Source organism: Eumetopias jubatus, unplaced genomic scaffold (assembly GCF_037043125.1).
Source record: "Eumetopias jubatus isolate StellerSeaLion01/CBP00866 unplaced genomic scaffold, mEumJub1_p1.0 scaffold_6, whole genome shotgun sequence".
Lineage (NCBI taxonomy): Eukaryota > Metazoa > Chordata > Mammalia > Carnivora > Otariidae > Eumetopias > Eumetopias jubatus.
In genome coordinates, this window is record NW_028274812.1 from 108,322,189 (window position 1) to 108,349,932 (window position 27,744).

General features: G+C 47.2%; 1 protein-coding gene across 4 annotated transcripts; it reads right to left on the minus strand.

Moving 5' to 3' along the window:
- On the minus strand, positions 1–27,744 carry TAF8 (TATA-box binding protein associated factor 8). 4 transcript variants are annotated; one of them, XM_028097631.2, is made up of 9 exons: positions 27,673–27,744; positions 26,727–26,883; positions 23,050–23,148; positions 22,681–22,743; positions 21,488–21,612; positions 18,500–18,647; positions 16,905–17,047; positions 10,205–10,344; positions 8,227–9,919 (listed from the first exon to the last, which is right to left on the minus strand). In XM_028097631.2, the coding sequence occupies exons 1-9, from the start codon at positions 27,715–27,717 to the stop codon at positions 9,907–9,909; spliced, it is 933 nt and encodes a 310-aa protein (XP_027953432.1). In that variant the 5' UTR covers positions 27,718–27,744; the 3' UTR covers positions 8,227–9,906. The 4 variants fall into 4 exon arrangements, with proteins under 4 accessions (XP_027953434.1, XP_027953432.1, XP_027953431.1 ...); XM_028097633.1 differs by lacking the exons at positions 8,227–9,919; positions 10,205–10,344 and adding an exon at positions 1–546; XM_028097630.1 differs by lacking the exons at positions 8,227–9,919; positions 10,205–10,344 and adding an exon at positions 13,304–13,605.

Here is a 27,744-nt window from a genome sequence, read left to right on the forward strand (position 1 = left end):
GAACAGAACGAAGCAACTTTTTATTACTGACATGGGACCACTCCCAAACGGTACAATGAGAAGTAGGGAAGAAAGCATGGATGGTTTATATGGTATCTACCATTGTGTAAAAAGAGGAGAGAGTATATACAAGCATTTGCATTAAAAACACAGCCCATTTCTGGAAGAATACATAAGATAAAATATTGATACTAACATACTGGTAGCGTCCAGGGAAGAGACGTGGGAGTCTGGGAAACAGGGCAAGAAGGAGATGCTTAGTCAGCACTTTATCTTTTTCTGTCTTTGAAATTTTCTACTGTGTACATATATTATCTATTCAAAATTAAATAAAAAACTTTTTAGTAAAGAAGGAAAAGCTGGTAATAAAATGGAGATGGGGGTAAGCCGCTCGCTCCAAGAGGAGGAGAAATACCTCAAATGTGTTTCCAGAAGTGAGAATGTCCATGGGAAATCTTTACCCTCGGGCCGGCTGCCCCCCACTTGCACCTGGGCACTGTGGGCTGACTGACGTGCAGAGAATTAAAAACTTGTTTCAGTATGAGCCTGAGTAAAACAGAAGAATGATAGACCCATCATCAGTGGTTGAAGAAAATCCATAAATGAATGCTTAACAAAGTCCTAAAGAAATCAAATTAGAATTTGGGGCCCCAGGGCTCTTTCATGATGACAAATAACTGGCAAGGCTCAGGCCATTCCTCTTACACCCAGGGCGCTACTCCTAAAGACCTCTGAGCCTCCTGACCCTTCTATTTAAAAGCCTCGCAGATTATCGGGAACTCACCTGGGTAAATGAGCTGGAGCAGGGCCCCTTCCAACCCCAGACCCCATCAGTTCAAATGGCCCATTTTCGGGGTGTCTGGGTGGCTAGGTCGGTTAAGCCTCTGCCTTCGGCTCAGGTCATGATCTCGGGGTCCTGGGATCAAGCCCCATGTCGGGCTCCCTGCTCACTGGGGAGTCTCCTTCTCCCTCTCCCGTGTCAGGCTCCCTTTTTTCTGCTCCTCCCCTCTGCTTGTGATCTCTCTCTCAGATAAATAAATAAAATCTTCAAAAAAAAAATGGCCCCTTTCCTGGGGCAATACTGGTGTGGAGCTGGAGGAGATGTTCCAAAACCCAACCTGACTAGCTGGGGTGCAATGCCACAGAAGGGACCTCTGCCAGATTCATGAGGTAGAAGGCTGGTTCCACCTGACACCAAACTAGCCTCTGCAGATGTTACAGGAGGGGCAAAGGAGACTCAGGGGCTGTGCAGGGGAAGCAGGGCCTTGAGGGTGGAGGCTACCTGAGCACCTGAGTCCTTTTAGGCTGGGTCACCTGCCCTCCCACCTTCCCTCCGGCCATCTCAGCAGCTCTCCCCTGTCCCTTACCTCTTCCAGAAGCTTTGCTTGCCAACCCCACCCCATTCAGGCCAGTCTTCAGCCCAAGTCCAACCCTCTCTGGTTCCTCGGTCTAGGTATGTGGTGTTAAACAGGTTCTTGTGTTTATTGTCTCCCTGACTACAGGTGAGCGCCTGGGGGAAGGGAGTTACTATGTGTTTGTTTCTTCCCTCTCCCTTGGTACAGGATTCAGACTGCAGGGAGAGGCCCAGAGGCCTGGTTGGCTCTCTTGGGGCCTCCAGTTTGGGGTTGCTGGCTGTCCCCCTAGTTGAATCACATTTGCTAAATGCCAAACTTTGTGGAACTAACTGAAGACAAGTAGTCTCATTATGCCCCTCCAGCCAGAACACCACCCAGCGGCCAGAATGATCCTGACACGCCCTTGCTACCCATCTGGGAATAACCCCCAAAGCCCTTACTCAGGCCCAGGAGGCTTTGCATGGTGTGGCCCCCTGCTCCTCCTTGACCCCCCTCTCCCACCTTCTCCAGGCACACAGCGCTTGCTTCTCCCTCTCCCTGGAATGCTTTTCCACTCGGCTGGCCTCATCGATGCATTCAGAGCCCTGCTCAAAGACAGCTTTCCTTCCCTACACTTTCTAAAATAGTAACCCCGCTGGGGCGCCTGAGTGGCTCAGCGAGTGAAGCATCTGACTTCAGCTCAGGTCATTATCTTGGAGTCCGGGGATCAAGCCTCTATCAGGTTCCCTGCTCAGCAGGGGAGTCGGCTTCTCCCTCTCCCTCTGCCCCTCCCCGTCCCTTCTCCACCCTGCCCTCTCTCAAATAAATAAATAAAATCTTAATAAATAAATAAATAAATAAATAAAATAACAACCCTTTGGCACCCAGCTCCTCTCATCTGCTCCTCCAGACCCACTCCCTCCCACCTTCCTCCTGCGCTGTGCCCCTGAAGACTGGCCCTCTGGTTTCCAGCCTCCATTCAGCAGAGGACAGGCAGAACACTGGAAGTTTGGAGGGAGGAACCTGAGGTCAGGGTATTAATTTCCCAGCTGGCTCCTTCCCTGCAGGGTTGCTGTGTGTGCCTGGGCACCTCAATGACCTAAGGCCTCAGCTCTGGGCAGAAGGTGCCCACAGAGGCCTCTCCCCAGGTTCTGGTAGCTGCCCCCTCCCTGTTACTCACCCAGGTAGTCTACCCCCTTGTACACCCCCATCCCCTACACCACCATTGGAGGTAATCCCTTTATTAAATCTTCCTTAAATTATCTAACGTAGGGGCGCCTGGGTGGCTCATTTGGTTAAGCCTCCAGCTCTTGGTTTTGGCTCAGGTCATGATCTCATGGGTGGTGAGATCGAGCCCCACGTTGGGCTCAACATGGAGTCTGCTTGAGATTCTTTCTTCTACCTCTGCCCCTACCCCCAACAGACATGTGTAGGTGTGCACGTGCACACGCTCCCTCTCTCTAAAATAAATAAAGAAATCTTTAAATTACACAAAGCACACCACCATTTTCCTTTCGGGACCCCACTTCACCACCCGTTACATGTCTGTTGTTTGTGAGCTGTCTGTGCAACAACTGGACCATAAGGTCACAGAAGGTAATGATTGGGGCGCCTGGGTGGCTCAGTCGTTAAGCGTCTGCCTTCGGCTCAGGTCATGATCCCGGGGTCCTGGGATCGAGTCCCGCATCGGGCTCCCTGCTCAGCGGGAAGCCTGCTTCTCCCTCTCCCACTCCCCCTGCTTGTGTTCCCTCTCTCGCTGTCTCTCTCTGTCAAATAAAAAAATAAAATCTTCAAAATAAAAAAAAAGAGAGAGAGAGAAGGTAATGACTTTACTACACTCTGTGCTTTATCCCAACTGCCTGGCTCAGTTAATGTTTGTTGAATGAGTGAATGAGAAAAGAAAGGATCAATATAATCTGGAGAGGATATGCAGGCTGGAAGGACAGGCTAGATCTTTGGAGGTGGTGGCCAGGAGGAGCACAAAAGAAGGCATGGATGCAACAGTGACGAGAATGGCCTTCTCCCCTCAAGGCATAAAGACCCCCATTGATGTCCTTCTTCACATTTCTCCACAATCTCTAATACTTCCGGTTTTGTTTAATCCCCATACCCCCACTCCCACCGAACTGAATTCCCTGGGGGCAGGGGCCATGTCTGTCTTGTTCACTGAGGTATCCTTAGAGCCTGGTGCAGTGCCTGGCCTACACAGAAGGCGCTAGATCCACAGTTGTTGAATAAATGAAAGAGATAGGAGTTATCCAAAAGAAACAATGAACTGGCAGAGGCCCTGGGAAGCCAGTTGGGCAGGTTAGACTTGGGGTAAGGAGCCATAGGGAAGAACTGCGAGTCGTCCTGCAGGGAGGGAAAGGACGGGTAGGAAGGTGGGCCTGCAGGGGACCCAGGCTGGGGGACAAGCAGGGAGGTTCAGCATCAGACTGGCACGGGGGGGGGGGGGAAGATGTGGCAGAATTTGGTGACTGACCGGAAGAAGGAAGATTCCAGAGTGTTTAGCCCCCCGGGGGTGGGGGGAAGGGCTGGGAGGGTGAGGCAATGCTGTAAAGCCTGCCACCAAGGTCCAAGGCAAGTACTCAAGGCCCAGCAGCTATTGGCCTGTCTCTAACTTCCTTCTGAAGTGGGAAAGCTGGGCATCGGACATGGAATCACAGCCAATCAGACTGTGTTGCATTCAGAGTACAGCCAGACAGCTCAGGGGCGAGCGAGCTACTGACAGAAACCGATGCTGAGGACTCCTGGGGAGGTACCGGACGGAGGTGGAGGAGCAGATGAGCCATCTCCTTGTATAAGCAGAAGAGTGTTTGGGACCATCCACAGCTGGGTGGGTCAGGGGGAAGAGCCAGCAAAGAAGAGGGGTGCCAAGAGGTAGGATAACAAGGAAAGGAGCCATGTCATGGAAGCCAAAGGAACAACTCTGAAGGGGCAGCCAACAAGGTCATACATCAGAGGCAAAAGCTGGGTTGGACTTCATTGAGGGCCCCAGCCTAGAGGAGCCCCCAACTGTTGGTCTCTGGGCCCGGCTGGCGGAGCCAAGGGTGCCAAGTCTGGTGGCTTCTGTGTTCAGGAGGGGTTTGCTGCCTGTCCCACCAAAGGCATTCCTGGTCACACGCCCTCAATCTCATTTGTGGCAGATCGCCGGCTGTCCTCCAGATCCATTCTTTTGTTCTTTCCATGGTGACAGGGCTCCCAAATTTTACCTAGACACTCAGCTAAAACCCACATTTCCTCACTTCCCTTGCAGTTTGGTGGGGCCATTGACTAGGAGAGGCCAGCTTCTGGGGCTTGAGCTCTCCTGTACAGCCTCAGCCTGCCTCCCCATCCCCCTCTCTGTGTCACTGGTTCCATTTCTAGCTCCTTCTCCTCCCACCTGCAGGCCATGGCAGCATGGGTGTAGAGTGGGAATCACTTTGCACACAGAAGCGCTCAGTGCATTTGAGATACAAGCATGTACGGTCATGAAGCAATAGCCAAAGGTAAAAAGCATGAGCTCGGCAGCAGGATGTTGGGTGCAGACTATAGCTCTGGGACTCAGCAGCCACAGGGACTGCGGGAAGGTCCCGATCTCCCTGCGCCTCCCCATCCTCAGTTGGAAATGGAAGCAGTAAGAAAATCTACTATGAGATCATTGTGAGGAGTAAATGAGTCAATACCTGTAAAACAGTGATGTCAAGAGTTAAGTTCTCAGTATTAGTTTTTATATGTAATTTTTAAAGCAACAGGAAATAGTCTGGCAATGGAATAATATTGTCACTTATAAGCCATGGTTACAGACATTTCTCATTAAAGCCTCCTCACCAGGTATCATAATTATCCCATTTTATGGAAACTGGTTTGGTAGTTTAGTGATTTGCCCGAGATTTCACAGCTGGTCAATTGTGGGGCCATAAATACACGTCAGCAAGCTTTGTTCTACCGAACCACATTGGCCTCTTAGCAACTTCAGGATTCTAGAAAAACAAAGCTCAAGGCCGTCAGTTCCTTTTAGCTTGTTTCCCCAGAAGCCCAGGCCATTTTCTTACTGGTTTCTCAGTTTTCACTGGTCACCATTTAACTGCCCCTTGGTCGGAAACAAAGGAAGGGGGCCTGCTGAGTGTCCTCGCCGGAGGCCAGACTGGGGGCTGCAGGCCCAGGAGGGGGGGTCAAGGAAGGGGCATGCTCATATCAGTAAATAGCAGAGGGACTGCTGTACACTTAGGAGACGTGAAAACCAAGTGCAGTGTGTGGATCTTATTTTGATCTTGATTCAAGCAAGGCAACTATTAAAAACAAACATTTTGGAGACAACTGGAAAAAAACTGAATATGAACTGGATACTAACGGCTATCATGAAATCTCTGTTCATTTGTTAAGTATGATATTGACATGGTGATTATGTTAAAAAAAAAATCTATCAATCCACACATATCCGCCCCCCAACACACAAAAAACTAAGTCTTGACAAAGGTACAAATGTAATTCAATGAAGGAAGAGTAGCTTTTCAATAAAAGCTGCTGGATCAATTGGACATTTACAGACAAAATAACAAACTAAATCTCGCATCTTCTATAAAAATATACTCAAAATAGATCAAGGACTAAAATGTAAAACATAAATTTATAAAAATGTTACCAAAAAAAAAAAAAAACCCAGAAAAAGATTTTCAGGAGCTAGGGCTCGGTGAACAGTTTTAGACCCAACACTAAAATACCCATAAAACACTGATAAATTGGTATTCAAAATTAAAAGCTTTCTGGTCTGCAGAAGACCCTGTGGGGAGGACACAAGGACAAGCTGTGGAGTGGGAAAGTGTCTGCAAACTGCACCCCTGACAGAGCTCTTGTATCTAGAGTAAAGAAATTTCAAAACAAAGAAGCAACCCAATGAGAAAAATGGGCAAAAGACTCAACTGGATTCCACCAGATAGCAAATAAACACATCTAGCCATTAGACAAATACAAATTAAGGTCACAATGAGATATTATTACACCCCTGTCAGTAGGGCTAAAGCAACATAAAACACTAACACCAAATATTGGTGAAAATGTGGAGAAACTGGGTCACTCATATACTGCTAATAGGAATGCAGAATGGTACAGCTACAGGGGCGCCTGGGTGACTCAGTCATTAAGCGTCTGCCTTCGGCTCTGGTCATGATCCCAGGGTCCTGGGATCGAACCCCACATCGGGCTCCCTGCTCGCTGGGAAGCCTGCTTCTCCCTCTCCCACTCCCCCTGCTTGTGTTCCCTCTCTCGCTGTCTCTGTCAAATAAATAAAATCTTAAAAAAAAAAAAAAAAAGAATGGTACAGCTACTCTGGGAGAGTTTCAGTTCCTTTTAACATTAAACATGCAGTTACCACAGGACTCAGTAATCACATTCTTGGATATTAATTGCAGAGAAGTGAAACTTATGTTTACATAAAAACCTATACACAAATGTGTATAGCCGCTTTATTCATAATAGGCCAAAACTGGAAAACAGCCTCGATGTTCCTCAAAGTGTGAATGGTTACACATACTGTGTGGTACATCCATACCATGAAGTATGACTCAGCAAAAAAAACCCCAAAGGAACTACCGATACACACAACCCAGAGGGCTCTTACTCATGCTGAGTGAAAAAAGCCAACCTTGAAAGGTTGTAACTTTACGATTCCATTTAATATTAATAATCCTTTTTTTATACTAAATTCTATGCCTAACGTGGGGCTCGAACTCAAAACCCCTTAATCAAGAGTTGCATGCTCTACCAACTGAGCCAGCCAGGAGCCCCCATTTATATTAATAATCTTTATTTATTTTTTAGAGATTTTAATTGAGAGAGAAAAAAAAAACATGAGCGGGGGGGAGGGGCAGAGGGAGAGGGAGAAGCAGACTCCCCTGCTGAGCAGGGAGCCTGACAGAGGCTTGATCCCAGGACTCTGAGATCATGACCTGAGCCAAAGGCAGCCACTTAACTGACTGAGCCAGCCAGGCACCCCAACAATCTTTGAATACAATTATAAAGATGGAGAACAGAACAGAAGAGCGGCCGCCAGGGGTTAGGGATGGGGAGAGGTGGATGTGGTTATGAGGGAGGTGGTGGCGGTGATGGAAATGTTCTGTATCTTGATTGTGGAGGTCGTTACATGAATCCACGTGTAACCAAACCGCACAGAACTGCTCACACACAGAGGACAAGGTGAAATCCAAATAGGCTCTGTGGGTTGTACTGAAGCCAGTCTCCTGGGTCTGATACTGCACCTGTTACACAAGATGCTACCGATGGGGGAAACTGGGCCAAGGGTACGTGGGACATTTCTTTCCAACATCCTGTGAATCTATAATTTCAAAATTAGGAAAAAAAGGTCTATCAGAGAGATGTGTGATGACCTATTTACAGATTAAATGACACAGGTCTTGCATTTACTTTAAAACCCTAGGAAGAGGGGTAGGTGGCTTAGCTGGTTAAACGTCCTCCGACTCTCTCCATTTCAGATCAGGTTGTGATCTCTCGGTCATGATCTCAGTGAGATTGAGCCCCCACATCTGCTCCTCGCTCAGCGGGGAGTCTGCTGGTCCCTTTGCCTCCTCCTCTGCCCCTCCCCTGCTCTTGCTCTCTCCAATAAATAAAATCTTAGGAAAAAAAAAAAACCTCCAGGAAGAAAATAAGGAAAAAAAAAGGTGGGAGACATCAATGAAACAGAATTGAAAAGATACTGCTTAGTGTTGAAGCTGGGTGAAGGATATACAGGGAAAGCATATATACTTTCCCCATTCTGTGTTTGAAAATTTCCAAAGTAGAAAGTTGTATATAGTTCCCAGGGGTAATTAGTCCAATAGAAGGACTAAACCTTATCTGTCTACAGTCTTACTCCTTGCTGTAACTTCTGAATACAAATTAAGTTCAAAGTATATCATTCTGTTTCATTTGCAAAGCTTTTATTATGACCTTTAATTAAGAGCTCATAAATCACGTCCTTAATCTGGCTCTGTTTACTACGTTTTCCCTCCAAGAAGTCTCCCAAAGTTATAAAAAATAGAAATTTATAAATATACATTGAGAATTATGCACATTTTTTACACATCAATAGTCGGGTCAGTGTTTCAAGCTGTCTAATCATCTCCCGGGGCCTCGCATCCAGAATTAGGGCCTCCAATCTCAACAGCAGAAGTAGCAACTCTTTCCCAAACCCACCACCTCTTCCCTCGGATTTGTGGCATGGGCAGGTGCTGGTTTTGGACCGTAACGGCGAAAGAGGAAGTGCAGAAATGCTGACAGGGGTGGCTGCCCCGAGAGTGGAGAACAGCAAGCCGGCAAGGTCTCAGCCCTGCACCTGCCAGAGCTCAAACCCGGGCCTGTAAACTCAAATGGCCAAGAATCGCCACGCGCCGAATCACAAACTCAGGAAAGGCCCACTCTAACTGCTGTCCAGTCGAAGAGTTTCAGGCCACTGCAAACCTGAATGCTTATTTGGTCCGGAGTGGGGGAACCCAAATATCTCCCTGGCATGCCATCTTCAGTGACTGACAAGCAGCTCCTTTGCCTCCAGGCAATGGGATGGAGGGCCCTAGGGCAAGAGTGAGGCTGGAGGAATGTGGAACCTGCCTTCAAGTTCTTCAAGTTTTCAAATTCACGTAGAGCATGGAAGATGAGGAGAGGACTCTGGAAGTAGAGCATCGGGAAAGTTCGATACAGACCTTAGGACGCTAACCCAGGGAACAACTTGTTTATCCTGTGTTAACTTCCAGGTGTTGCTGGCATTTTTCTTCTTTGGACTTGGGTTTTTAAATCTCTTCCTTTGGAGACCAGCCAAAGGGTATCAGCTTGCCCAGTATCTTCCTTAACACTTGGTTTGTTTTGGTTTGTAGGGTACATCAAGGACGAAGTCCTCTCTCCCCAGAAAGAAAAGAGGTTGATCAAATTCAGACCTGCTTCTGGAAGACTACCCTGGCTTGGCCTGCAGGCTCCTCTCAGCCCACTTCCACCATAAGGTGGGACCAGAGCCTTCGGTCCATGCCAGCCTTCCAGCAGACCAGCCAGGCCCATCCCTCAAAATCTACCCCCACCCCCAACCCATCAAATCCTTTTCCTGTTGTTTATAATCGGTGATTCCTCTACAAGTCACAGAATAACATATCCACTGATTAGGGCTCTTGTCAGAGAAAACCTCTTTTCCCAGGATGGAGCGGAACTTAGTAGGTAGTCCCCAAGCACACATCCCACAGAAGGACAGCCAGTGACCAATCTCCCAGGAGAGAGGGCTGCCCTTATGCATCACTCTAACTCCTGTGTGTGTGACTTATCTGCACATGCCTGGTCTTCCAGGATTCAAAGGAATCAAGTTCTGTGACAATAACTGAAGTCACTCGGGTGGATTCAGAAAGTCTGATCATTACCATCACGTCTTCCTCCACCCAAATATCCAGTGAAAATAGGTGGTCTTAATACTGAGTTTGCTATTAAAATCATGCCCAGTCACACCAGTTGCCTTGGCTTGACCTTGAAGAGGCCACCCTTTCTTCTTCCCTCCAGTGGCTTTAACTGCCCCAGGAGAGTGGTGTCCACGTCTCTGTACAAGGCAGGCTTCCTTCTTGGCTCATGAGAGGGACCTAGAAAGAAGAGGAATCCATGGAGCCTGCCTGGTGGGGGCCCCACCTGCTCTCCTTCTAAGGGGGACAGCTCTAGGGCTGTGAGGGCTGGTCCCCGGGCTGCAAGATGCTCGACCTCTTTGCAACAAGAGGAACATATGGGGGATGAGTGAGGAGAGGAAAAGGGAGAAGATTTCCTTTCCCTAGGTTCAGACCCACTGGGGAGTCTCTCTTTTCTGCCAGGAAGCAGAGAAGACCACCTTGGTTGGCCAGAGAAGCCTCTCTGCACCCCAGCCTCCAACTCACTTCTTCCTGCGAATCTTGGGTTTCTTCACAGGCCGCAGATAGGGGTTATCGATGACGTTCTCCTCCCCGTTCCGGCTGCCCGACAAGGAGGGGTTCTGCTGCAGGACAGAGGTGTTCTCCTTCTCGGCTCCAGAATCATCCTTTGAGCAAAAGCCGAAATAAAGCAAAATACCAATGGCATAAGGAAAGAGATCATGCCCATAATAAGAACTATTATTAGCATCCCTTTCATCAAGAAATTAGAAGCCCAGGGACTATCTGGTACCTATCTGTAGTGTACCTATCTCTGCCCTGGGGAAATGAGGCCCAGGCAGGGGCCGGCTAGCAAAGGAAGAGGAGACCAACAGCTTGGACACGGGGCAGCACAGAAAACAAAACTCTGAACCTCTCGAGAAGGCAAGGACATGAGTTAGAACAGAGGCCTGGCAGGGGCAGGGAGTCAGATGCAAACATCTGGATGCTCAAGGAGGAAACCTGGCCTGTGTGGAGATAAAGAAAAAGAGAAGTGACCCGAGACGCTGTGCAGGACATCTGCAGGGCCAAAACAGATCATGTGCACAGTGCATCTCCTGGACCAAACTGAACGCAAATCAAATCGCTTTCCTCCAGATTCTCAAATATCTGGTACCTGCAACAGGTACCAACGATCACACTGCAGCAGCGGCCAAACATTTCTTGAGCCCTGAGGGTTCCTGCCAAGGCAAAGAGAGCACGCAGGCGCCAACACGGGAACGTCAACGATAATCCCCATCTGTGATCTGTGAGTCAGCTCTTTCACTGTTTGCTTTGAGCAAAGTGATTTGGGAGAAAAGTTTATAGGTTTACAATATATTCAACATGATCTCAATTAAAACATTTTTTAATCACAATGTGTGTAGACATATTGAAAGTAGGTTGAAGCATTATAAACTGGTTCTGGGAATATGGGTGATTGAGTCTCCTTTCCTTATTTATGCTCTCTTCTATCTTCCAAGTTCTTTAAAATGAGCACAAGCTGCAGGGGAATGGGGAGAAAAATCACACTGAGGACTTGACCTAGAAGCTCAGGCCTGAGGGACTAGAAGTGACCAGAAGAAGCCCGTTGGGCTGCGCCCCCTGGTGACGGGCCAAGGCTCCTGTCACTGAGATTCCTGTTCTGTAATTGAGACAAAAGAGGACCTGACCTCAACCAGGAGGTTGTTGTCAAAAGACAGCAGGGCAGAGGATGCTGTGACTGGATGACAGGAACAGCAGGCTGAGGACAGGGACCCCAGTCTTAGGCTCAGTGAGCCTGAAGAAACTGGCTTACTTCTAGCTTCTGCTGCCCACCCCTCCCTGCCCCACCAATTCTGCTCTCCCCCAAAACCCAGCTCCATCCAGGGTCCCTGTGCTTTCCCTCTCCCACACCTGATCCAGTGGGACCACAAAGTGACCTAGAGACGTTGTAGACCTTCTGGAGGCTCTCTTGAAAGGGAGTGCCTGCCCCCAGGCCAACCTAGCTCATGCCAGACCCAGGGTCTGACCATGACCAGACCTGCCTGGGATATTTGGCGCCCAATCTTTCTTAAGTCGTTAATAGCTTGGTTCAGTAACTCACCCCCTACTTCCCTGCTGTCCTTTCTCTACCGGAAACGCCCTGTCTTAAAGTGGCTGCAAGTTCACTTCAACCATGCCTTAAGTGTTTCCTGAGACAGTAAGGATGGGAGGGACAGTCAGGGGCGCAGAAAAGCCAGCCCCGGGACCTCTGCTGGAGGGCACTAGGCTCCCTCCGTTCGGCTCACTTGTCTCACAAGGCCAGGATGTGGGTCCTGAGTCATGGGACAACAGCTTCTCTTCTCCCAAGTAGAGCTGGAAATGCCACTTTCTTGCCTCCTTCAGGGACAGGCAGCCTTGAGACAGGGAGGGATAGGAGTAGATAAAAGTACCAAACTCACTGAGATTTACTTGAAAAAGGTGGGAGCAGAAGAGTCTGTCAGGAGCTCCCCGAGCCTGCGAAGCCACAGTGTATAAGCTCTGGTGAGCCCCCCACACCCCCAGGTGACTGCAGTGCCTCACAGTTTCCCACGCCATTTTTCTACCCCGACCACTGCCGCATGCGCCTCTCTGCCCTCACCTCTCTCCTGACTCCCGGGCTCGCACAGCCACCTGCTTGCTCAACATCTCTACCTGGCCTCGAGGAGGCACCTCAGACTTCTGTGCCAGAAACGGAACTCCAGCCCTTCCCGTGGTGACTCTGTCCTTCCAGTTGTTCAAGCCCAAACTCCACAGTCATCCTTGCTTTTCTTTCTCAGGCTCCCACATTCAAATCTGTTAGGATAATTTCTTGGCCTTACCTTCAAAATACGGGTAGAATCTAACCACTTCCACTGTCTCTACTGCAGCTGCCCTGTTGGACCCCCAGTAGCTCTCATCAAGACTACTGCAGCAGTTTCCTAACTGACCTCCCCCACAGTCTGAGATCCTTGAGAAAGTTCCAGTATGTCCCTCCTCCGTTCCACACCCTCCCATGACTCCCACCTCACCCAATTAAAAGCCAGTTCTGAAAGCTGACTGCAGGGTCCTACCTGACCTGACCTCAGCCTCCCTCCCACTGCCTCCCTCAGCCACAACCCTACTCACCTCTGTGTTGTTCCTCAGGGCCTCTGCACTGGCAGCTCCCTTTCCAGAACGCTCTTCCCCAGATATCCACATGGCTCACTTGCTCACTTCCTGCAAGTCTCTTGTCAATTGGCTCCTCAGTGGTGTCTACCCTGATCACCCTATTTAAAACTGAAACTTCCATCTTTCACCCTGGATCTTCCGCCTCCTTGGTCCCCTTGCCCCAACAATAGCATCTGCATCTTTAATACACTGTAAATGATTCATTTATATATTACGTTCATTGTGTTTCCCCCCGGCTAACACAAAGGCTTCCAAAAGGCAGATGTTTCGTTTGGTCTGTTCACTGAGGTATCCCAAGCACCCAGAATGTATCTGGCATATACAGGTACTAAATAAATACTTGTTGAGTAAATGAATGGTACATTGTTCATAAAAGAGCAAGAGTTGAGACACGGGTATTGTCTGCGGAAGGCAGCTAGTTCAAATATACAAGGAAAAAAAATCTCTCTTACACACTAATTTTAGATGAATAGTCCCTTTATGTTCAAGTACATGGAGAAACCGGAACCGGTTAAACAAAGTAACCACCCAGGGAACAGTCCTTAAAAGCACTGCTGCCCTTGATAGATAAAAGAATAATTTAAAATACCAGTCATTTAATTCACTGTAACGATGTCTGTAAACCACAGACAGAAAACATACCCGTCTACAGGGAGCTGGTTACGTTCCATGGTTATGTCCACACAGTGGGACGTGAGGAAAGCATAAGGAGGGCTGGAGAAGCTCCTAACACACACATATGGAATGATCACCAAAATACACTGATAAAGGAAAAAAGGAAGGGAAAACCGTTTGCGATTTGCTACTTGCGTTTAAAACGAGGAGGAAACTGTGTCTCTGGGAGGATACACAAGAGACTGGTGACACTGACTGCTTGAGAGGCGGGGGAGTGGATGACAGGGAACAAAGATGGGGGAAGGATGGCTGCCGTGCGCTTCTTTCTACATTGTGAACTCTGAAACACAGGACTGTATTTGCCATTCAAGAGAATAATGTGCCCAAGTCCAACCAACTGTATATCAACTGTTGCTAGGATCCTTTTCTTGAGGTCTTTGTATTTATTTCTTTACTTTTAATAGAGGAGCAGGTGGTGGTACAGCCTAAAACAGTGGGAGGCTGGGGGAGGGAGCCGCCAGCCAGGCACCCGATGTATGCTGCTGAGATAGCTTCTCCTATTCCTGCTTGTACTTGTGAAGAAACAGACTCAGATGTTAGGGACTGTGACCCAGGTCACATCATCTGGATAGCAGTGCCGTCTGGACTGGAGGCCGGGCCAGCGTGACTCTGAGGGTCAGCTCTTGCTATTCTCTGCCGTCTGGCTTGGCCTCTCGGTACGCTGGAGTCCTATTGCAGCTCCCGTGTTCCTGGCGTGCCACGACCTCACCTAAGTCACCGCCCGCGGTGACCCATCACACATCTGCAGGCCTGTTGCTACTTGGTACTTAGAAAGGGATGGTGGTTTTGCTTAGAAGATGCCTCCTGTTCATCAGGGGAACCTCATCTGTGTCCAGGACCCAATCACCCTATCTCAGACCAAATTAACTGAGTCCCAAACAGAAGTGCAGAATAACAAGTTCCTCTGCTTTAGGTAAAGCCATGGGCTTCCAGCCCTAATTTGGAAAGGAATAATCCCACATTAAAGAGACGTGTGTTCAAGCAAGGAGGCCCGTCAGCAAATAACAGAAGACAGCACAGGCTGTGCTCCACCTGCATACCGGGGCTGCTGGCTGCTACCTGCAGCATGGAACCTTGGAGAACACGTGGAATGCTTGGTCCAACGACCACCACTAAGGCATCCTTTGCTTCAAAGCCAGGGCCGGCCTTAAAGGATGGATGAATATGGTAAGCGGACCACAGGGTCCTTAAAGGCATTCAAGTTTCTAGCAGTTCTGTGGCTGTACTTGGCACTTTCTCGCAAAGATGCAGGGACATGAGTGGGGTCTTATCCTCGCATGTGCTGAGTACAACACCTTGATACCCAGACAAGAACATCCACAAGCTCTGACGAGCACGTCTCACCCGCCTTGGTCTCTGTGCCTACGCACTCGATCTCCTCCCCTGGGAGTGAAATGCCCCTATCAAGGCCAACCCCTCCACCATGCCCTGGCCCCTAGATCCCTTACCTCTCACATACCAAAGAACATCAATCCAAAATGTTTCTGTCTCTCCTGCATCCACTTTTCCTCTCTACCAGATCATCCCATCAGCATACTGACATCCTGTTATTTCTTTTATCTTAAAGAAACAAACAAAAATAAAAACGCCTCTCTTAACCCCTTAACGTTCCCCCTTTGGCCACTGCTCCATTTTTCTCCTTCCCTTTACAGCAAAATTCCTTGAAACAATTATCTATGTAAGTGCTGTCCAACGGAACTTCCTGCAATGACAACTGTTCATTCGCATCTGCACTGCCCCGTATGGTAGCCACTAGCCATGGGTGGCTATTTGAAAAGCGGCCAGTGTGACTAAGAAACTGAATTTTTAGTATCTCAATTACATTAGTTTCGGTTTATTTTTTAGATTTTTAAAGATTTTGTTTTTAAGTAATCTCTACACCCAACGTGGGGCTCAAACTCACAACCCCAAGATCAAGAGTCACACACTGCACCGACTGAGCCCACCAGGCACCCCTAATTTCAGTTTAAATAGACGCATGTGGCTACTGCAATGGACAGCACAGGTCTATCCCTACGGAGTCCAGTTCCTCTTCTTTTTATCCTTACCCATTCCCAAGACGCTCACCCAGTCTCGTGGTTTTAAACATAATCTACATGTTGATGACTCTCAGATTTGCATCTCTACCCGTAATAGCTTCTCGAACTCCCAACTCATACATCCACCTCTCCACCTGACATCACCACCAGATGTCTAATAAGCATCTCAGGCTACCCTGTTTCACTGGAATTCCTGCCTCTCCCGCCAGCCACCTGGCCCACCCAGGGCTTCCCTATCTTGGCTGAAGGCAACTCCATCTTTCCTGTTGTTCAGGCAGAATGTCTTGCATTCCTCTTTGGCGCTCTCTTTCTCTCACAACTCATACCCAATCCATCGCATGGCTCTGCTCCGAAAGTAATCTAAAATCTGACCAAATAATCTATCTGACCATGTCTCATCGTCTTGGCTTCTACTACCACCCCTCAGTTCACTGCAGAGGCTCCTAAGTGGCCTCTCTTGCTTCTGCCCTTACCTTCTGCAGTCCACTCTCAACAGAGCAACCTGCCTGACGTTGTTAACAAACCTGCATCAGCCCCTGACCCTCCTCTGCTCAGCATTCCCAATGGCTCCCACCTTACTGAGAAAAAACCCAGTAGTTAATACAACCTTTAAGATGTGACTGCCCAGGAGCTCCCCCTTCTTCCTGCTACCTTGATGGCCTTGAGGTGCCTCAACACAATAGCTCCCACCTCAGGACCTTTGCATCTCCTGTGCCCTCCGCAAGGAATGCTCTACCCCCGGCTTGTACAAGCCTTATCCCCTTCAGGTCTTCCCTCAGATGTTACCTTCTCAGGCGCCCTATCCAGTACCACGTCCGCTCACACCCATTCTACTTCCTATCTTCATCCAGTACCACGTCCGCTCACACCCATACTACTTCCTATCTTCATCCAGTACCACGTCCGCTCACACCCATACTACTGCCTATCTTCATCCAGTACCACGTCCGCTCACACCCATACTACTTCCTATCTTCATCCAGTACCACGTCCGCTCACACCCATACTACTGCCTATCTTCTAAGTCATCATTTTTTCTAGCTATGTGAGGACAGGAAATTTTGTCTACTTTGTCTCCTACTAATTCTCCAGTACCCGGAACTGTGCCTGGCTCTGGCAGACACCCGTTCAATATCTGGTGAATGAATGAGTGATTCCCAGGACACGGACTTGTCTCTCATGCAAGAGCTCATGTCACACTTGGATCACCACGAGCCCATAAGGCAAGTCCTTAACACAAAACCAGAGGCCCGGGGTAGGTCATGTCTACTTCTCAGGGTGCCAGGCTGAGGGCAGCATGGGTGAGGTTTGGGGGTACTGTGAGGCAGAGAGAAGGCAGGACCCACCGTGCTGATATGAAGAGGGAGGTTCTCTGTGTCTGTCTGCTCATCCTGCTCTGAGGAATCCGTCTCTTCCATCTGTTGCATCTCCAGCTCCGATGGAAGAAGGGCGGTCAGGTAGGGGATGGTAAAAGGCCTGGCAGCGATCACTGGGAAATCAGAAGAGAGGCACCATTCCAGTCAGTGTCTTTGCAGTAGGCCAAGAGCCTTCCAACAGAACCACGAGCGGCAACGAACAACAGTCATGGCCGACACACTCTGAGCACTCATCAAGGGCCACACAACGTCCCATACGCTATCTTTAATCCTTGCCACCACCCTATTAAGTACAATTGCCAGCCCCGTTTTACGGAGGAGGACCCTGAGGCATGGAGCGACCTCGTCAAGCACACAGAAAGTGGTGGAGTGGCATCTCAATTCGGGCAATATGGCCTCAGAGCCCACTTTTACCAAGTATAACTAAACACAGACAGAACTGGGGCTGAATCCTAGTGAAGTATCAGCTGAGTGATCCTAGACCCAAGGTTAGTTAAGCCCTCTCAGCCTCATTTCTTGAGCAGCGATACTGATCTCTTCAGCCTAAAGGACTCAAGTCCAAATACTGGACCTGAGAACTCTCTGCATGTAAGTAAATATCCCCCAAGCTAGAGAGCACTTCAGGTAAGTGAGCGTTCCAATTCTTCCAAAAAGCATTGACGAAAAGAAGAAATTATTAATAAAAAAAAAATTAAAAGACATCATCTATGTATATACTTCTATGGCAGAACGTGATTAGCAGGAGACACTCTGAGATTATTTTTGCTGTGGCTCCGACATGGCGTCCCGTAGTCAGGAAGAGCTAGGGTGAATTCTATCTACCAGCTGTGTGGCTTTGGGGAAATGACTTCATTTCTTTTCTCTAAAAGCCTCGGCTTCCTCTAATGGTGGTGGGAGAGGTTCCTGACTCCCAGGTCTGAGAGAAGGTTCAGTGAGGTAACATAAGGGAAAGGATTAGCACGAGGTCTGGCAACTGAACTGTTAGCGGCTCTTATCCAGGGCCAGGCCCACAGCGAGCATTCTACAGGGCCCTGCTGACTACATCAATCACCCAAACCAATGTCTTGTTCACCTCTGAAAAAACCAAGGCCTATGGAGATGAGGTAATGTGGCCACACAATGAAATGGTAGCGCTGAGATGAGAAATTCAGTGACGTGGAGCCTGTGAAAGGAACGGTGAAGGGCAGAGACGGGGGTTGAGGGGGTGGGGAGGGTGGGGGTGCAGAGGGTGTTCGGTAAGTGCCCCACCCCCTGCCTTCGGTGTCCCTCCTTCTCCCAGGGCTGCTACTTCTGCTGGGTGAGTCTCTCTGATGCCTATGGTCAGTCATCCTCGAGGTAGCTTGAACTCAACCTCAAACAGGCAATCCCAACAGAGGCCATAACATTTTACAGTCACTGGTTAGGCACAGGCCTTTAAGACCTGGGGACAGGAGTCAGGAATGTGAAGAACAAGCTGCCCCCAAGACAAAGAGCTTTCATTTCTTCCTATCATGCTGAGGGAAAGGGAAAATGGAATGACTATTTCAAATGACAAGACAGGATCCCCAGAGGGGAGAGGCTCTCACATGGAAACGTGCTGACGTCATCTTTGAAAAGACTCTGGGTCTCGCCTGTCTTGGCCATAAATCGGGTGAGTGCCCGCTCCACGTCTCGTCTCTGGGATGCAGCCTTCTCCCGCAGGACCTGGTAGTCTGACACGGGCTCACGGTACGTCTGGAAAGAGAACAGCAAAGGCACTAGAGGAATACCTAGTGGTTGTGATCTCCTTTTACCCTTTCAATGGCCCACTGACGTTATTTGGAGCCGAGACCCCCAAGGGCAGTGGAGGGGCACAAGGAAAATGATGTAACTATCACTAACATTTACTTTTAAGCTTAAAAATCAAGAAATACACATTTACTAAAGCGAATGCTCCCGGGCCTTCATGTAGCTTTTGTGACAGCTGGTGTCAGGCATAAGAGACACACCCTAAAGGGAAAGTGGGAATCCCCCCAGGGAAGCCACGACAGGGAGCACCCAGCCCTACCAGTGTAATGGGACATCCCGAAGTATGTGAGTGGCCACTTACGTATCAGCTTGTTTTCTTAAACCAACCTTTACAAAGTGGATAAAGTTGTCCCAAAAGAGCCCCTCTAAGAAACACAGACCGAGGCTATCAATGTAAGCGCAAGTGAACAGGAAAATGGTGGGCTGACACTCCTCTGGCTCCTAATTATGAGCTCTTTGGCAATCACATCATCGAGTGAAAAACAACCAAGATCTCATCAGGATGAGAAGTTAGCAAAAACATTTTAAACTGTTAACAGTAAAACGGACACTTTAACCATGACCAAAAAAGCAACTACTCTTCGTGATATGGAGATTAGATTTTTAAGAGTATTGGAACCACTTGGCAGTATCTACTAAAGCTGAACACATGTTTCCCCAATGACCCAGCCATCCCACCCTTGGGTATATATTCAGCAGAATGCAAACATACGTGCACTAAAAAACATGTCATGGGTTGAACCGTATGTATAAAATTGCGAGTATCTGACAGTTGTTGGTTTACAAAAATTGCTAGAATGTTCACAGCAGTGCCGTTTGTGTAAGCCAAAACCTGGATTAGCTCAAATGCCAAAAGATTATGTATTATGTTGAATAAACTTCAACTACACCCAGCAACACGGAAGAATCTCAAAAACAAAATGTTGAGTGAGAGAAGCCACATAGTTTACATAAAGCACAACAGACAAAAGAATTTATGGTGATAAAAATTAGATTACTTTTGGGGGCTAGTCACTAAAGGGGAATGGGCGCCTTTAGGAATGCTGGTTTATGGTGTTTTGGGTTTTTTTTTAAAGAATTTATTTTTAAGCAATCTCTGCACCCAATGTGGGGCTTGAACTTACAACCCCGAGATCAAAAGTCACCTGCTCCACCGACTGAGCCGGCCAGGCACCCCATGGTGTTTTTCGGTTTTGTTTTGTTTTTTAGTTCCGGGTACTAGCTCAACGTGTGTGTACACTTAGTATACATTTATTATTTGTGCTTTTCTGTATGTTCGTGATATTTTATTAAAAGTTTACTAAAAAGAAAAAAGAGGTTTTGGAAACATCCCCACTGCTGTCAGTGTTAATTCGAGCGGGTCACCTATACGTATGCTTTTCCCCGTCTACACTGAGACACAGAAACAGCATTTTCAGACATATTTAAAATCTTCCCCAAATAAAAAATTTGAGTGGATTGTGAACATACTTGTTAAAAACATTAAAATGCAAGATCTTACAATTATTTTTAAAGACAACCATTTGACATTCAAGAAGCTGGAAATTTAACAGAAAATTTTTAACAAGATTCTTCAAATAACTGGTAGATGAGAAAGAAAAAAATTAGGTTTATGATTTTTTAATGGCAGCCAATGATGCTGCATAGCTTTGCAATATGCCTTTTCAACTATGAGAGCTGTTCAAGTACCACAATAAACTGATCTTAGGATCAGACCTCCAACTTACTATCCCACCGAGTATTGAACCATGATTTCAAAAAATAAAAAGCAGAGGCAATCCCCTGGCTGCCACTATAAAGGAGCAAACACGTTTCCTGAACCTTTAATAAGGGTGAGATTATCCGTTAATGTATATAACTTTGGCATAGTGTTACATTACATTCGTGTCAATAAGCAAACACTGGAATATGTGCTTAATATTTTTACTGACAAAGATACACTATACAAGAGTGAAACACTGTTGTAGGTTGAACTGTGTCCCCCCAAAAAGAGATATGCTATTGAAGTCCTAACACCGGTACCTTAGAATATGATCTTATTTGGAAATGGAGTCACTGCAAGATGTAATCAGTTAATATGAGGTCGAACTGGAGTACAGTGGTACTAATCCAGTAACACTGTGCCCTTAGAAGAAAATGGCGACGTGAGGAGAGACAGAGAGTGCCACGTGAAGACAGCTGGAAGGACGCACCCACGAGCCAAGGAAGGCCACAGACTGCCTACAAACCACTCAAAGCTAGGAAGAGGCAAGGAGGGATTCTCCTGCAGGCTTCAGAGGGAGCCTGCTGACACCTTGATTTTGAACTTCTAGCCTCTCACACTATAAGACAACGCATTTCTGTTGTGCTAGGCCACCTAGTTTGTGGCATTTCATTACAGCGTGCAGCCCTACAACACTAATACAGAGACTACTGGTCAAGGAGAACGGCCGTGTTGCAATGGCGGGTGATTAGATTATTCCTGAGGTGTGGAGAAATGTCCTGGAGGACTTGCCCCAACAGTCTGCCTGATGGCCATATTTGCATCAGGACATGGGGTGGAGGTGAGGACAAAGGAAGTGTGTGGAAGACCTCTGGGCCCACCACACCTTCCCAAGGGGAGGCGAAACTGCGAGTCTGGCAAACGAGGGCACATTCTCCTCTGCCAAATCGTGTGTCAATGAGGAAAGACATTCTAAGTCTGAACCACCCTTTCACCAACAAACTTATGGACTCCAGTCTGACAGTCAGCAGGAACGGACTACTTTTATATCAGCCCCAGTCCCCAGCATGGCCACGTCACTCACCGGAGTTTTGATGTAGGTGTGGGGGTCAGGGAACTCAGGAAAATGGCTGGGGATGTGCGGCGGGTGGGGTCGGTTCTGCCCTGCAGTGAGGGCCTTGGGGGTCACCGGCTGATTGGTCACTGGAGCTGCAACAGAGTCACAACCAGTTACTCTGCCATCCCAGGCTGTGGGTCTCTACCCCATCCCTCGTCTTCTCAAAGTAAATGCTGGACCTCAGTGTTCTCACTGTACAACAGGAACTTTGTATTTCTATCAGTAAAGGGCCTTTAATGGCTTTAGGACCTGGGAAGGTCACCCCCGCAATGCCCGGCCCTGCTGGATGACCTGGGGTCAACGGTCCCACGTATAACAATCTGCCTGCAATGCCGCTTAGGTAGGTGAGTGGGTGGCTGTGACAAGTTAACTACATAAGGGAGCATGCTGAGGAACTAAGGAAATTGGGTGGGCTAGTAGCTCTCTTTCCACAGAACCCAGATGACAAAGACAAACCCTGAGCCAGGCAGGGTTAAGTCAGTGCGGGCTAAGGAAAACAAGAAGGGATTAAAAGTGGCCCTTTCTCCACTGCTACTCTGAGAGAATTTCTTAAAAACATGCCAGCATGAAAAGAGTGGAGAAAAAAAAATCTAGAATATTCTCCCCAAGGTCCTACAAGCCCAAACTAGTTACTCCCAAGTCAGTTTATGGCACTCAGTTTATCTAAGGGAGAAGTCATCAAACTTTTTGGGTAAAGGGACCGAGTAAATATTTTAGGTTTTGCCAGCCATATAGTCTATCACAACTACTTAACTCTGCCATTATAGCATGAAAGCCACCACGGATAATAAGTAAACATGGCTGTGTTCCAATAAAACTTTATTTACATAAACAGGCAGTAGGCCACGGTAGGCCTCCAGGCCACAGTTTACTTGACTGAAGAAAGACTGAGACCTTTCGCATTTTTCAAACAGCCCTCTTCTGGGGCTAAAGCACAAGAACCATAGCAACACCTCAGAAATGGTTTACCCTTCTGGTGACTGAACTTCGCACCCTAATCCTATTAACCTAAATAAAGATCCTATTGCAGGTAGCCCCAAATAATGGAGGGGAGCCCACAATGGGAAGTAGCTACAAACCGATCCTTGCCCTATTCAATGAAGTCATTCCACAACCATTAATTGAGCACTTACTGAGTACCTTGGTTCAAAGTTACTTACGGGCAGTGATGACCATCCTCTGAGACCGTTTTGCATAAGCAGGGAGGGTGTCCACATTGAAACCTAAGAAACAGGAGAGCAAAACTCACTGCCCAGACCATTGGCTATTCAACCCGGGAGGGGGAATAATACTGTGGAGAAAGAGTGGAGACCCCCAGCTTGAGTGCTCTGCTGCCACTCAAAAGCAGCTCCAGCAGAATCCCCCGACAGGAAAGTAGGAGGTCTCTCTCAAGCTAAAAGCAAACCAGGAGACTCATGAGGGAACTCAAGAATACTTGGTGGATGAAGCTAACTCCTGGGGATTCTTCTTTCTCTCCTAACTTCCAACTCAGCGGCACTGGAGAATTGGAAAACTGGAGGGGTGCTCACCCATCTCAACAAGCGTGACCACGATGTCTGACAGTGTGGGCTGCGTCCTGGCTGTGTGCTCACAATAGGACTTGGCACTCCTCCCGATTTCCGAAATGTCTAGCAAAGGATCAAAGGCATAAAATCTTAGTCTCAGGTGCCAAAAAGTTAAGTACAGAATTATCATTAAGAGCCAGCAATTCCACTCCTAGGTATACACCCAAGCGAACTAAAAATAGTTATTTGAGCACCAATGTTCACTGCAGCATTACTCGCAACAGCTTAAAGGTGGAAACAACCCAGTGAGCATCCACAGATGAACTGGATAAACAAAATGTGGTCCCCACATACAATGGAGCATTATCTGGTCTTCAAAAGGAATGAAATTCTGATACAGGCTACAACATGGACAAACCTTGAAGATGTTATGCAAAGTGAAATAAGTCAGACATGGAAAATCAAATATTTTAAGATTCCACTTATATGAGATATCTACAAAACAGAAAATTCATAGAGACAAAAGGTGGACTTGAGATTACCAGGAGCTTGGGGGAGGGAGGAATGGGGAGTTAATGTTATGAATACAGTGTTTCTGTTATATTTTTTATTTTTTGAAAGATTTTATTTATTCATTTGTCAGAGAGAGAAAGCACAAGCAGGGGGAGTGGGAGAGGGACAAGCAGGCTTCCTGCTGAGCAGGGAGCCTGATGTGGGGCTCGATCCCAGGACCCTGGGATCATGACCTGAGCTGAAGACAGATGCTTAACGACTGAGCCACCCAGGCGTCCCACAGTGTTTCTGCTTAGATGATGGGAAAGTTCTGGAAATGGATAGTGTTGACAGTTGTTTGATATTGTGAATGTATTTAATACCACTGAATTGTTCATTTACAAATGGCTATGTTGGTAATTTTATGTTATGTATATATCTTGCCACCAAAAAAGGAGGAGAAGGAACAAGTTTTTGTTTCTTCTGTCTGAAGCTGAACTTCTATTTAAGAGTTACTGGGGCACCTGGCTGGCTCAGTCGGTGGAGCATGTGACTCTTGATCTTGGGGCTGTAAGCTCAAGAACCACGTTGGGAGTAGAGATAACTTAAAAATAAAATCTTTTTTTTTTTTTAATGATTTATTTATTTGACAGAGAGAGAGACAGCGAGAGAGGGAACACAAGCAGGGGGAGTGGGAGAGGGAGAAGCAGGCATCCCGCTGAGCAGGGAGCCCGATGCGGGGCTCAATCCCAGGACCCTGAGATCATGACCTGCGCTGAAGGCAGACGCCCAACAACTAAGGCACCCAGGCGCCCCAGAGATTACTTAAAGTAAAATCTTAAAAAAAAAAAAAAAAAAAAAGGGCGCCTGGGTGGCTCAGTTGGTTAAGCGACTGCCTTCGGCTCAGGTCATGATCCTGAAGTCCCGGGATCGAGTCCCACATCGGGCTCCCTGCTCAGCAGGGAGTCTGCTTCTCCCTCTGACCCTCCTCCCTCTCGTGCTCTCTATCTCTCATTCTCTCTCTCTCAAATAAATAAAATCTTTAAAAAAAAAAATGTTATGCCAAAGTCCTTCAGGGAAAAGGAGGGGCATGAAACTGGGCTCCATAAATGGGCTTCAGAGGTGGATGCGCAATTTCATGAAAACTCTGAAATTGTGCTGAATTTTACATACAGAAAAGCCTTCTTCCGGGGATAGGTCCACAGATTTCATCAAATACAAAAGAAGACCCAAAAGGTAAGGATCCCCTGCTCTAGAAGCCCTGATGGTTCAGGAGTTAAAAGCAAGTGGTTGCCACTACCCTGGGCAAGTCACTAGTACTGGCTTCCATACCCGAAAATGGTGGGCGGCATCTGTTTACTGTGGGGAAAATCTAATTAGAATCTTGGTAGAATGTCTTAGAAACAAGCCAGGTAGCAGTTAAACTATTTTTACCCATTTGGCTTTTTCTTTTTTTTTTTTTTTCTTAGCAGGTCCTAGGATTTCAAAGGATATGTATAAGAAATGTAGAAAAGAGTATTCAGAGACTTTGCTCTGAACGCAGTCTAAGACTGGAGTCCCTAGAAACTAAGTGACCGTAGACAACAAACACAAAAACCCTGCCTGATGCTTAAAACTAATGCAAATCCTGAAACGCTAAAATCCAGAGCTCTTGACAACATGGAAGTGCTCAAGTCTCAGCGAGACCCCAGCTTAAGCCATCTATCCCTGGTATTCCTTGGAACGAAGTGGCAGACTTCTATACTATTTTCAAGCCTTTCAGTTTCAATATTCACAACTTTCCAACACGACTATTTCAGCTCCATCCCCCCTCAGTGGCAACTATTTCTTCTGAAAGAAAAAAGGCCCTCTTGTCCAGTGGTATCAGAAAGAACTGCCTCAACCACAAGGACCTTTAAACTCTGAATTCCAAGATCTTTTCAATAACTGAATTCTTCTCTGATGGGAACTATTAGTCCATTCTTTTAGGACAAAAGTTCTCCAAGTGTGGTCTGGGAATCCCCAGGCAGCCCTGAAATCCTTCCCATAGTCCAGAGGCCAAAACTATGTTTATAATGAAGTGAAGACATTGACTTTTTTACTCTCATTGTCTCATGTAGTTTCCCAGAGGCCATGTGGCCTATGATGATATCATGGCTTTGATGGATAATGGAATGTGGGCTTATGTATGTTTACATTTAAAATTTTTCTCAATTTTATTTCCTAATGTGGCAAAAATCGCTCTATAGAAAGCCCCTGTAGACAAAACTCCTCAGGACCCTCAATATTTAAGAATCTAAAGAGGTTCTAAGACCAAAACATTTGAGATCACTGCTTTAGGAAAACATCTGGTATTTAAAAGTACCGAACATCAGTTGCAGAGAGTCACCTCACCTCAGACCACGTCCTTCCTGGGGCAGCCCACATCTAGTGCCTGATCCAGCACTGAGTACAAAGGCAGAGCCTTTCAGCCTGATGTGGCGTACTCTAAAGGGCAACAAACTGCTCCAGAGCTCCCCACTGAGTTAGCCAACTCTTTATTTGGCCTACATTGCAGTTAACTTCTCCCTCTGCATAAACCTTTTTCTCACTTTGATTTGTAGGCATTGATCCCTCAAGAGACAACGTAAGTAACCCCATCTCTCATCCCATCCTACCTTCCACCTTCCGCTCCAATAAAACCCAAGCAGGGAAATACACTGCATAAGCAGAAAAGCCTATGTGAGACCATTCCAGGCTCTTACACCTCAACCTGTTTCAAGTTTTTTTCCATTCTATAAAATTTATTTGCCCTCCCTCTTTGTATCACATGCTATAGCATTTGATTACCCAATGTGCAGCATCCATTCATGGGAATTAATTGTGACGCTGCAACAAAACTATAACTCCTTTGAGCTCAGACGACAAACAGCCACAACAGCACCTACAACTCATCAAGAGCTTACAATGTTCCTAACATCAAATGTTTTACATATGCACCTCACTTATCCTCACAACTCCATGAGATACAAATTATTATCCTACTTCATGAACTGAGGTTCAGGTTTAGTGACTTGCTCAAGCTATGAAGTGGCAGAGCGATGACTTACACCCACATCCATCTGATTCTAAAGCCTGTAAGTCACTTTACTATGTTCTTCTTTTTCCTAAATCTTAACACTATCAGATTGCAGAACACAGAACAGATGTTTGGTTGACTCAAAGAAGGCCTATTGTTTCCTGGTACTTACAGCTCTGCAGCATCTCTGTCAATGTTTCCACGGATGCTTTCTCAGCACTCTCGAACCCTGCCTCTGTCAACAAGGAGCTCACAACCACTTGAAGGGTTCGTCTCCGGGCCAGATGGTAGTTGTCAGCAGGGTTAGTGGATTGTTTACTTCCTGATCTCTGCGAATCAACACCCCATTAAAAAAAAAAAAAAAAAAAAGATTTTCACCCATAGGACAAGGGTGCAATCAAATAGTTCCCATATCATCAATGGCAAGCAAAGGTCTTTCGCTAAATATTTATCAGTGCTTAATAAAATATGTAGCCCCTGCTGTTTAGACTTATAAATCCTGGCCAGCTGAGTAATAATCGAGTACCCAAGGGGCTCTAAATACCAAGGAGCTACCTAAAACTTAAAATTCCAATAACACAAAATGTCTGCTTTTCACTTTCTATTTTAGCATATTATCAAAATATATACTGAAAAAACATGCATGATGGGATTGAATTCATGCCCATCTCCCAGAAAACAATGATCTCTCTTGTTCCTCCCACTTCCACAACATTTCACTAACAAGAAAAATTAAACCACCACCACAAGACGCTGAAGAGAGGAAGGCAAAGGACAACCGCTTAGAAAAGTTGGAAAGCTAAATATTTTGAAACGGGAATCCCTCCCAACTTCGGCTGGCCAGTAAGAAGGCAAAATCAGCCTTTTCGGACCAATCAGGAGGTGTTCCGGGTTCCCAACCCCCAACAGGGAAGGAGCCAATCAGTACACAGGTCCACCAACTCAGGAGGCCGTAGCCAAGTCCCAAGGAGGGGGGCATGTACGGCCTGAAAGACGCTCCTCCACTCGGAGCTCATAGTGGGGCTGGGTTTCTGGCTATGAGCTTGTTGCCCACACTAGGGTGAAGTTACAGAATGCCCAGACTTTCTCGCCTTCGGCCCCACGCCTCCCGCCCTTACCGTTCCGGAGCCACCGGCCCCGGCAGTGGCCGCCGTATCGGCCATCTTGCTCTGGCGTAATGTGCGTGAGCG